General features: G+C 36.4%; 1 protein-coding gene across 1 annotated transcript in view; it reads right to left on the reverse strand.

Annotated features, from left to right (window-relative positions):
• The window catches only part of LOC139121769 (sulfotransferase 1A3-like), a 12,198-nt gene extending 6,984 nt beyond the window's left edge, over positions 1-5,214 (reverse strand). The window contains exons 1-3 of the mRNA XM_070686911.1: positions 4,873-5,214; positions 1,426-1,658; positions 634-760 (exon numbers count right to left, since the gene is read on the reverse strand). Of these exons, the coding sequence (XP_070543012.1) occupies positions 634-760; positions 1,426-1,658; positions 4,873-5,032 (520 nt within the window). The 5' untranslated portion in view covers positions 5,033-5,214. The remainder of the gene's footprint in view (positions 1-633; positions 761-1,425; positions 1,659-4,872) is intronic.
• Positions 5,215-12,029: the final 6,815 nt, after the last annotated feature.

Genomic DNA, 12,029 nt, shown 5'->3' on the forward strand with positions numbered 1-12,029 from the left:
ACAGACCTGTACCACAGCGTTTAATCAGGGTCTGTACAGGGCCTGTCGCAGCAGCAATCCATTTTACTGTATAGATATTTAACTTTCCCAATCTTGTTTTTTTTGGGGGGGTCACTCAAAATTTCTGTAGCAGAGAAGGGGTTTACTCAAACACGTCATGGTTGGCAGGGGGGTACTCGAAATTTTGGAGTTTCTCAAGCAATTCCTCCGACCGCCCCCGGCCGTAAATAATGAGGGCTCCCTTAGTAGTTACATTTTCAGACTACGACCACTCCACATGTTGTACAGTTCATTTAGCACTCAAACTCGTACACTAACTATCTCACATAGCACACAAACTTTATCGAAGCAATGAAAACATCGCTTAAACTGGGCAAAAGGCAGCCTCGGGGATAATTCTGTTCACCAGCAGAGCTATCAGCCCAGGGAAAAAATACGGCTAGCTTTCAATCGGGTTCGAACTCTCGACATACGGCAGCCAGTCACCCAGAGAAGAGACAACAGGCAAAACCGCTCTGGCAAATTCCCATTAGGACCTCAATGTGATTTCCACGTTTAACAACTTACAGCAAACAGAAACAACGTTTAAAAAACACGATGGAATAGATCAAAGTAAAGTGTTTCGTATCTTACCGTCTCCCTCGATGAACTTTGGTAAATAACCAAAGAAACTTTCGACTGTTTCTATGTAATGGTTTATTTTGGTAAACTGCCACTTAGATATAGCGGTGTCCTTAGGATTGCGAGCGACATACAAAGTCTGGAATTAAATCGAAGATCTAAAACGATTGCGGAAATGACGTTCAAATCAAAATAAATAAATGTAACATAAAAAAACACAAAAAGAATAATCTGTAAAAGCTGCAGTCTATCATGTGCCATACATTGCCTTTTAGTTTCTAACCTTGGTTTCATTTAAACTACTCAAAGACACTACGGTGAAGTCATAGAACTTGTACGCCCCTGAAATGCTCCCCATTTGGTCTAAATCCAAGAGGTGTTTTACAAATGTAGTTGAAATAGTGTAGATCTATGATAGCGCCAGGGAGATTCAAGAACAAAAAACATATTCTTCCATTCTCATTTTCGCGTTTGCCCTTTATAGCGCACTTCAAATATGATACGTCAGCCCACTAGTGCCATTATTGTTGTGTACTGTCGTCGTCATCGTTTTTGCTGCTGTTGTTGTTGTGTGGATGATCAACAGTTATTTTTGATGATGGTGGTGGGTAGCCATGGTGATGGTGGTGGTGACGGTTAAGGTTGCAGCTTCATCGTCGTACTTTTATGCCTGTTCGTTACTGTGTGTGAAAGCCAGGAACAAACTGTTTTTTCAAAATGTGATAGATTGCATCACAAAAGTAAGTAAGTCCACAATAAGCGTTCGGCTACTTCCAACATGTTAAGCTTTCCAAAGTGGCCTACCTTTGGTTTCTTTTCATACCATTGCTTTGGCATCAAATCGTACGGTAAATGTGTACGAACGAGTCGGGGTACGTCGCGTGGCATGGCGTCGACAAATTTGTGGGTTGCTGGGATCTCATCAATCGGGCCAAGTTCTATGAATGGTACCCTTTCCAACAGCGGTCTTTTCTTAACTTTCTCAAGGTCGCCGCCTTCCATGATGACCGATGTAATCTCTTGTGCCCAGGTAGTTCCTGAAATGTATCAGCAATCACATTTTATAATCCAGAAGCACACTTATTGCCAGTGTCTTTTCCCGGATTGGTTAAGTTAACGGTCGTATTGATGTACATCAATTGGCGTAAACTGATTCGAAAATGTTCCAACCGTATAATCTACAAGAGTGTAACTTATTTTACTTTCACCTTCTGGTTTATGATCGAAATTTAAGTTGTTTACACTCATAAATACTTAAACACACCCACAAATACATACATACATACATACATACATACATACATACATACATACATACATACATACATACATACATACATACATACATACATACATACATACATACATACATACATACATACATACATACATACATACATACATACATACATACATACATACATACATATACATGCTGTTCCTTGTGATCCTTACTGAGCACTATAGTTTGCACAACTTGTTCAAGCTGGCTGTACACGGATACATGTCGTGTTTTTCAGTGTCACAAGTTGTTACAAAAAGTGTTTTACTATCTTTAATTAAATTTATAAAAAAGTTAAAGCTGCAAACAGCATTAGCTTGGCCCAAGCGGTTGCAATGATTGAAATTACGTGCACTGATGATTCTATATGCAAAGTTTGAGCTTTCAAGGATCTTTTGGTTCTTGTAAAGAAGAATTTTGAACATAGTCTCATGGTTATTATAGGTTTCGCTGGCAATAGTAGGTTTTATGCAAATACCAATATGGCCGCCAAACCACGTGACCATAGAAATGCTTTTCGCAAACTCGAAAGTACTCACACTAAAGGTGCTGCATTGGTTCGCAAGGAGAATAGTTTTTGAAGATTAAATTACATTTTTCTGAAACTCCAGTATGGCCGACAAACCACGTCACCAACCCAAATGCCTTTCACAGTCTTGAAAGTGCTCATATACTACAATGATATGAGTAAAATTTCAGTTCAAAAAGTGCGTTGGTTCCGGAAGAGTACATTGTAAAGGTTAAAATGGTATTTATGGGAAACCAAATATGGCCGCCATTCCTCATGACCGATCTATGTGACTTTCGCAAACTTAAAGGCACCAACAAAAAGGATGATATGAGAAAATCTTCTTAAAAAGAAGATTTATGAATTATTCTCTGAGAATCGTAAGTTTTTCGCAAAAACCAATATGGATGCCAAACCACATGACCAATAGAAATGCCTTTCGCAAACTTGATAGTAATCACACTAAAAGATGAAAATTTCTTATGAAGTGGCGTTGGTTCTGGAGAAGAAGATTTTGATATACTAAATTTGGAGTTTTGCAAAATCAAATATGGGGACCAAACAACTCCACCGATCAAATGCTTTTCGTAAAATTGAAAGCACTCACACCAAAGATGACACGTGTAAAATTTCAGTTCAATCGGTTGGTTAGTTCTTGAAAAGACGATTTTAAAGACGCCCTTCTCAATCCCTGGTTCTCGCATTAGCGAATGTGTCAACAGCCCATGAACAGTTTGTCATTCTTTTGTTTTCCATTGAATATTTTATCAAGTAAATAATGTTTATATTAGATAAATCTGATAATTGAGTGGGGGCTTTATAGATTAAATTGGTATTTTGAGAAAATCCAATACGGCGGCCAAGGTCAAGGCCAAGATCATGCTTGCTATACGAAAAAAAATAAATCTGCTAGACACCTAGGTCATCAGGAGAAGCAAATTTTAGGTTTTATCAAATGTGGCCACCAGGTCATGTGATCACTTGAAATTTGTAGGGTTGTGTGCTCGAGTACTCATATGTAACTGTTAGCCCAGAAAGTTGCAGACGTTTACGTCAAGCGGTTTTTGCATTCGAGGTGAGCAAAAAACATACGGAAGAAGAAGAAGTTGCAGAAAAAAGAAGAATATTAAAGCTACAAGGAGCATCGGCGGGGCCCAAGCGGTTGCCATGGTTTAAAGTTATTGCACTGATGATATTATGTGCAAAATTTAAGCTAGAAAAAGTCTTTTGGTTCTTGTAAAGAAGGATTTTGAACATCATCACATAGTTACTGTAGGTTTCGCTGGTAATAATATGTTTTATATAAAATCCAATGTGGCGGCCAAACTAGTCGACATATCCAAATGCCCTTTGCAAACATGAAAGTGCTCACACTAAGAAAGATATGAGTAAAATTTCAGTTCAATCGGTGGTGTGGTACTGGAGAAGAAGATTTTTAAGGATTCAATTGCTATTCACAAAGTTCAATATAGCAGCCAACCCACGTGACCGATCCAAATGTATTTCACGAACTTTAAAGTGCTTGCACAAAGAAAGATATGAGTAACATTTATATTCAATCAGTGTGTTAGTTCTCGAGAACAAGATATTTAAGGATTAAATTGCGATTTACACAAAATCCAATATGGCGTCCAAACCATTTGACCAATCCAAAAGCTTCTTGCAAACTTGAAAGTGCTCACACTAAGGCGATTACAAGTAAAATTTCAGTTCAATCGGTGTTTTGGTTCTAAAGAAGAAGATTTTTAAAGTTTAAATTGCGATTTTGCAAAATCCAACACGGCGGCCAAACCAAGAGACCGACCCTGATGCCTTTTGCAAACTTGAAACAGGTCACACTTAAGATTACAAAAGAAAGTAGTGGCGCTTCTTGACCGTTTTGTTGAGGGACCGTGATTTCAGATTAATCAGTGTGTTGGTTCTGGAGAAGAAGATTTTTAAAGAATATATTGGGCTTTTTCGAAAATCTAATATGGCGGCCAAGGTCACGTGGCCACACGCGATTTTATTAACAAATTCTTTAGACCTTAGGTTATGCTTGCTTTATACAAATTTCAAACTGAGTAGACCCCTAGGTCATCAGGAGAAGCCATTTTTCGGTTCATGGAAAATCCAATATGGCCGCCAGGTCATATGACCAATCATAGGTACCTATAAGCCCTGCAAATTTGAGAAGTTTACGTTCGGTGGTTTGTGAGACCAAGAGTGACAAAAAAACTACGGAAGAAGAAGAAGAGGAAGAAGAATATTTAACTCCAGTAAAACCAATAGAGGCCAAAGCCACAAGGCTTGGGCCCCTAAATATTGAACTCCTATAAAAAAAAACAATAGGGTCCAAGCCCGTACGCTTGGGCTCCTAGTACGACAGTACACATACGTACATTCGCCGTACAAAATAAGTCTAACATGATACAATGGCACAATTGAAGAAAATAAGCCTATTTACACAACAAAAACTTACCCGCTTTGGGGTATGTCACCACCCAAATGTCATCGACGCGAACTTCCATTTCTCTAACAGCGTCCAAAGAGGCAGCGGGCATTTGGGCTAGCATGCGGATCCCATTGTAGAAATGGTCTGGGGGTGGTTTGAAATCGTCTGGTAGCAGATTGTGAGCCATGATTCCATGTCAGCGCTGCTGTCGATCTGATTCCACCGAATTCTTCTCAGGACAACCTCGCACTTTCCAAGCCACGTGTACAATGAAAGGTTTCACTTCAATGAGTGAATACTGAAACAGGAGACTGTTCTGTTGTTATCTGGCGTGTCGAGGTCGATGTAACATTTTCAGAAAAACGGACACCACTATGTCAGAGTTTATCAGTTTACTAAAGGTCACGCAGCGTGTCATTTAAAATATACCAATACTCTAAACGCCTTCTGCATTTTTGGTGATCAAACAAACACACTCTCTCTCTCTCTCTCTCTCTCTCTCTCTCTCTCTCTCTCTCTCTCTCTCTCTCTCTATATATATATATATATATATATATATATATATATATACTTATATACTTATTTACAATATTTCATATATGTATATTTAGACAGTTCAAGAGTCTTTGTATGTATGTATGTATGTATGTATATATATATTATATATATATATATATATAATATATATAAACACAAATTATATATATATATATATATATATATATATATATATATATTATATATATATATATATATATATATATATATATATATAAAAGTATACAGATGTCCTCGTGGGAAATTACAGTGTTCGATGCTAAAGCAGAGCGTTATAAATTATAAAACAAAATTACTTCAACTACAAATTAACTGTACCTGTTACTTAAGTGTAATGCATCTTGCAATCATCAGACAGATGAAGGGAAAGTGATACTAGCTCAACACTTTCACTTCTTCCGTCTGATGATTGCAGGATGCATGAAACTTTAGTAACAGATACCATTACTTTGTACATGAAGTAATTTGTGTTATTATTTATTTATTTATATATATATATATGTATATATATATATATATATATATATATATATATATATATATATATATATATATATATATATATATATAAACAGATTACTTCACGTACAAAGTCATGAAATCTATTACTTAAGTTTCATGCATCTTGCAATCCTCTATCTGAGGATTGCAAGATGCATGAAACTTAAGTAATAATAGATTTCATGATTTTTGTTCTTGAAGTAATCTGTTTATTTATAACGCTCTGCTTTAGCATTGGGCAACGTAATTTCCCATGAGGACATCTGTATTCTTATATATATATATATATATATATATATATATATATATATATATATATTATATATATATATATATATATATATATATATATATATTTATTTATTTATTTATTTATTTATTAATTTATTTATTTATTTAAATATTTATTTATTTATACATTTTGTAGTTGTGTTTAAACTGCAAACTTTGCTAGCACATCATATGAATGAATAAAAGTTGTAACATATTTTGCACCTTCTGCTTTCCGCAGAAGAGTAGCAGGAAAGTATCGAGTTTTAATTCACCACCATCCTATTTACTTGCAGATCACATTTTGATCAGTCCATCCGAATAGCGGGTTGGTACAATTTTCCAGAGTTTTCAATGTAACCATTCCGGTGCGTTTCAAGGGAACTTACAAAGGCGTCGAATGTTGAAGTCAGCGTGTTTTATCGTTTACTGATGTATTTGTGTGATCTTTATGCGGTGGGAGAAACCTGTGACATTTTTCTATGGAAATGCAGAACACTTCGACCATTTGATGTACATGGCAATGAAGGTTATTTACACAAATGGCTGTCCCTTGAACAACGTCCGGGCTGATATGGTAGTTTCAACAGGGTTCGAACTCACAACGTACGGTACCCAGTCACCTAGCAGAGAAGCCACAGACAAAACCGCTAGGCCAAATCCCTAATCTCAAAAAGATTAATTCAATAACCGAGCTAAGTTGTTACAATTTTTGACTACGACCCCTCCACACGTTGTAGAGTTCGTGAAGTACTCACGCTCGTGCGCTCACTATCATGCAATGCACACAAACTTTATCGAAGCGAAGCAATGAAGCAATGGAGCAATGACATAGGTTTTGTCATGTCCGTGCGTCAGTAAGAGCGTCCGTGAGTGTGTGAGTGCGTCCGGCCGTGCTTCAGTCCGTTCACGCAAATTTCTCAGAAATGCCAGGAGTGATTTCATTCAAACTTGGTGCAAGCATTACTACCTATGCAATATATATGCACGTCGATTTGTGTTGTGATACAATACAATATGACCGCGTTACGGCCATTTTATTAACCAAGTGAGGACTATGTCATCGACAATGACTTTTTGAAAAGAGCTCTATTTCTGGAGCGACAATACTAAATTTGATGAAACTTTGTACGGATTTTGGTCCCACAGAGCCCTAATAGCACTCAATGATATATGCAATACGGCTAGTTTTCAATCGGATTCGAACCCACAACATACGGCATCAGTCGCCTAGCTGAGAGGCCACAGACAGAACCACTCGGCTAAATCTCCACTCCCAAAAAAGAGTGGTTCAATAGCCGGCTAAGTTGTTACATTTTTCTGACTGAGACCGCTCAACACGTTGTAGAGTTCGTGAAGCACTCACGCACGCATGCTCACTATCATACATCGCACATACACACTTTATATCGAAGCGAAGAAACGAATTTCATCGCTTTAACTGGGCGAACGATAACCTCGGGGACAAGTATTGTGTAAATTAATTGCTAATTTGCATGTTTGATGGATTTTGTAATTTGGGTGATATGTCTAGAAATACTGCAGCCAATTTGATGAAACGTGGTACAGATGTTGGTCATGCAGTATGCAAAGATATGTAGTAGTATCGTGTCAATTGACTGCGGATTTGCCTATTTATTGATTCAGAATTTTCGTAGTTAGGCTGATATGTCAAGAAATCGTTCATCAAATTTCATGAAACTTGGTAGAGATGTTAGCTCACATTACTTTCACATTTGAAAGAAGACACTTAGCAGTTCCATGTTAATTCTTTTTTAATTTACATATTTAATGAACTTTCCCAATTAGAGTGATATGTTCAGAAATACTTCATCATATTTGATGAAACTTGGTACAGATGTTGATCTCACAGTGCTATAATATAATAGGCCAAACCCGGAATTCGAATCGACCACGGTACAAACAAAGCCATGTGCGCAAACGCACCTAGACGTACGTGTATTTCCATACGCGTTAGTACACATGTGGGCTTGTTTGTACCGGCATCACGTGATTATTTGGGCGTACTGAGTCTGTAGAACGCATCGCGTCCTTTTTATTCCGGAGTAGAACCATTCATTGACACTTAGCTTTATTGTTTATAAAATGTGGCACAGGTGATACACTGTCAGTGTTATAATAGGACGCAAAAATGTTTGGCAACATCCTGTCGATTGATAACTAATTGGCTTCTTGAATAACCTTTTTGTTATTAGGGTGGCAGCCCACATTGGTCTTACGTATTCACGTACCAGCGGGAAAGTCTTAATTACAGACCCAATTAATTAACATGACTATATCCTCTCCACATACTTGTAATTAAAGTACCCATTGACAAGTGGGGACTGTGCCATCATCGATGTTTTGTTGAATGCCAGTCTTTCGACCCCTGCTATTTATGAATGAAATTAGATCATGCAAACCAAAATTGTGATATTTTTCTGCATATACTGCAGTTCCAAAAGAGATATGACATTTATAAAATTTCATTTAATTTTTATCTTTAATACCAAAATTGAGGTTTTGTAGCGAAAAAAAATTACCTCTTCATCCTTCAAGAAAACAATTGCCACCATACTAATTTTTAGAATTTTTGCTTTCTGAAAAAATACAGTCTGAGGGGATCTTCATGTCATCTTTTATAAGAATTATTGCTTCAAGAAAAGTGTGTTTGCTACGCTACCTTAAATTATAACAACAGTCATGACATTTTGCAAAAACACCACTGAGAGCGCTATTTTCATTACCTGCTTGAATTCTGTTTCAGTTGATTTGCCGATGTTAAAATATAGTCAGTACTCAAGCTGACATTAATCTAACGCCCCTCAACAGGAATTTTGCCACTAAATGTTTTAAAGAGTCAGTTTTAGCTGAACACTACTTTGGTGGTCTTAGGTAAATAAATTGCAGGTCTTGTATTGTGCAAACGATTCAACAAATGGATGGAAAGTAAAAGCGATAAATTAAGTTCCCAGGAGTCGAGTGAGAGCGAGATAGAATGTCGACTTTATATGCTCTCACTGGTTCGACAGAGGCTACAGAACAGTCAATGCAAGTGAGTGAACATCATATTGTGCTTAGGGAGCTTTCAGTAATTACAGGGGGTGGGCCAGGGGAATTTCGCGCACACCTGTACCATAAAATGTGACCCTCCCCATCCTCCTGTCTAAAATGTGACCCTCCCCCTTGTACGACATTCTAAAACTTCCCCCCCCCCGACCACTGCGGTATTTTCACCAGGAATAACTAAAACAGTATCAGCTAAGTTACATAACAATTGGTTCAATTGTTATGTTAGGGACATATTACACAGGGGAGGGCTGGTGTTTTTGGAGGGACAGTCTCAATTTATCACGCAAAAATTTTGAAGAGATATGGTATTTCATACCTTTGAAGGAGGGTCACCATATTTTGTGCAACTATAGGAAGGCAAGATGTTGCTGATTTAGTGCTTCATTCAAAAATATCAAATCATAATACATGGAGTCTATCAGGCAAATTATTGACAATTTACCCCCACAAAACATGCTATATCTGTATTTTATATATGTTTGATAATGTATTTAAATGTACTTTGCTTGAATATGGAAGAACCAGATATGAACTGAATATGCTCACGTGTTTTACAACAGGTTCATTAATAGTAGTGCGCTTCACAGAACAATGAGATATATGTTATCACTATATGTAGCAGGTTTTTTTCCAACTTCGCACAGTACGCTCAGAGTTTAATCACTAATTACAAAACCTTATTTAATATGCAAACGAGCTGTTCATTAACTTGACATTGCTCAATGCTTTATGGGACAATTAGATATCCATCAGATCAACATTTGTAGCACGTTTTATTTAATTTAATGCTGTAATTATAGAGTAATGTCACTAATTACAAAGTTCACTAAATATGCAAATAAACCTTACATTAACTTGACAGTGTTCAATGATTCATAGCACAATTAAATATTTATCAAATCAATATCTGTAGTACGTTTCACAAAATTTTTGGTGCTGAAATTTCAAAGTTATATGCCTAATTACAAAGTTTATTAAATACGCAAATGAACCCTTAATTAACTTTACACTCCTAAATGCTTTACAATACAATTAGATATCTGTCGTATCAGTATGTGCAGTAGTTTTCATCACATTTGATGCAGTTATTCCGGAGTTATACAACTAATTATAAGACTTCATGAAATATGCAAATGAGCTAATTATTAACTTGACACTGCTCAATGCTTCTCAGTACAATTGGATAGTTATCAGATCAACAACTGTATCAAGTTTCATCAAATTTAACGCTGTAATTTTGGAGTATTATCACTAATTACAAAGTTCATTAATTATGCAAATGAACACTTAATTAATTTCACACAACTAAATGCTCTACATCACAATTAGATATCTGTCGGATCAGTATCTGCAGCATATTTCATCACATTTGGTGCAGATATATTGGAGTTACAGCACTAATTACAAAATTTCATAAAATATGCAAATCACCTATTTGCTAACTTGACACTGCCAAAAGGTTCTCAGTACAATTAGATATTTATCAAAACAATATCTGTACCCAAATTCACTGACTTGGGTGCCGTAATTTTAGAGTTATATACCTAATTACAAAGTTCATTAAATATGCAAATCAACCCTTAATTTCATACTACTAAATGCTTTACACTACAGTTAGATATCAGTCGGATCAGTATCTGCAGCAGATTTCAACACATTTGGTGAAGTTATATAGGAGTTATATGACTAATTACAAACCTTCATAAAATATGCAAATGAGCTATTTATTAACTTGACACTGTCTAATGCTTCTAAGTATAATTAGATATATATCAGATCAATATTTGTTGCAAGTATCATCAAGTTTGGTGCAGGAATTTCACAGTTATCTCACTAACGACAAAAGTTCATTAAATATGCAAATGAGGAGATAATTGACATGACACTCACAGTATCATCATAATGTTCTTAAATTGTCATCTGTGAAAGGTTTCATGAAATTTTGTGCAGTATTTCTTGATATATGTCTACACTGTCATTGCCGTCTCCATGGGGAAACCATGGTATGGTAAAAAACGATATTGCATAACTTCATTAATATGCAAGCCACACTAACCAAAATCTAATCAGTTCTTGCAAGTAGCACATGGTACCTGTGTACCAAATCTGACTTGAATCCGTTCAGACGTTTTTGAGTTATCGTGTAAACAGACAGACACACACACACACACACACTAACACTAACACACACACACACACACACACACACACACACACACACACACACACGGACAGACAGACAGACATCGCTATGACATTAGCCCACGTGTTTACACACGTGAGCTAAAAATGTGCATTTGTGTACAAGAAATTGATTTCTGAATTTCATCTAAAAAGTTTGTTCACTATGCATGCTGTCTATGATGAACTTATGAATAATTTTTTTCAAATACAAAATTAGATAAATCTGTGCATTTATGTATGCTTGATTATTAAGATTATTGTTCTTGATTAGACTAGAGTGGTTACAAGTCAATGGTTGTGTAAATGTCTACACTGTCATTACCGTCTCCATGGGGAAACCATGGTATGGTAAAAAACGATATTGCATAACTTCATTAATATGCAAGCCACACTAACCAAAATCTAATCACTTCTTGCAAGTAGCACATGGTACCTGTGTACCAAATCTGACTTGAATCCGTTCAGGCGTTTTTGAGTTATCGTGTAAACAGACAGACAGACACACACACACACTAACACTAACACACACACACACACGGACAGACAGACAGACATCGCTATGACATTAGCCCACGTGTTTACACACGTGAGCTAAAAAT

The sequence above is a fragment of the Ptychodera flava genome, chromosome 21 (assembly GCF_041260155.1).
Source record: "Ptychodera flava strain L36383 chromosome 21, AS_Pfla_20210202, whole genome shotgun sequence".
Lineage (NCBI taxonomy): Eukaryota > Metazoa > Hemichordata > Enteropneusta > Ptychoderidae > Ptychodera > Ptychodera flava.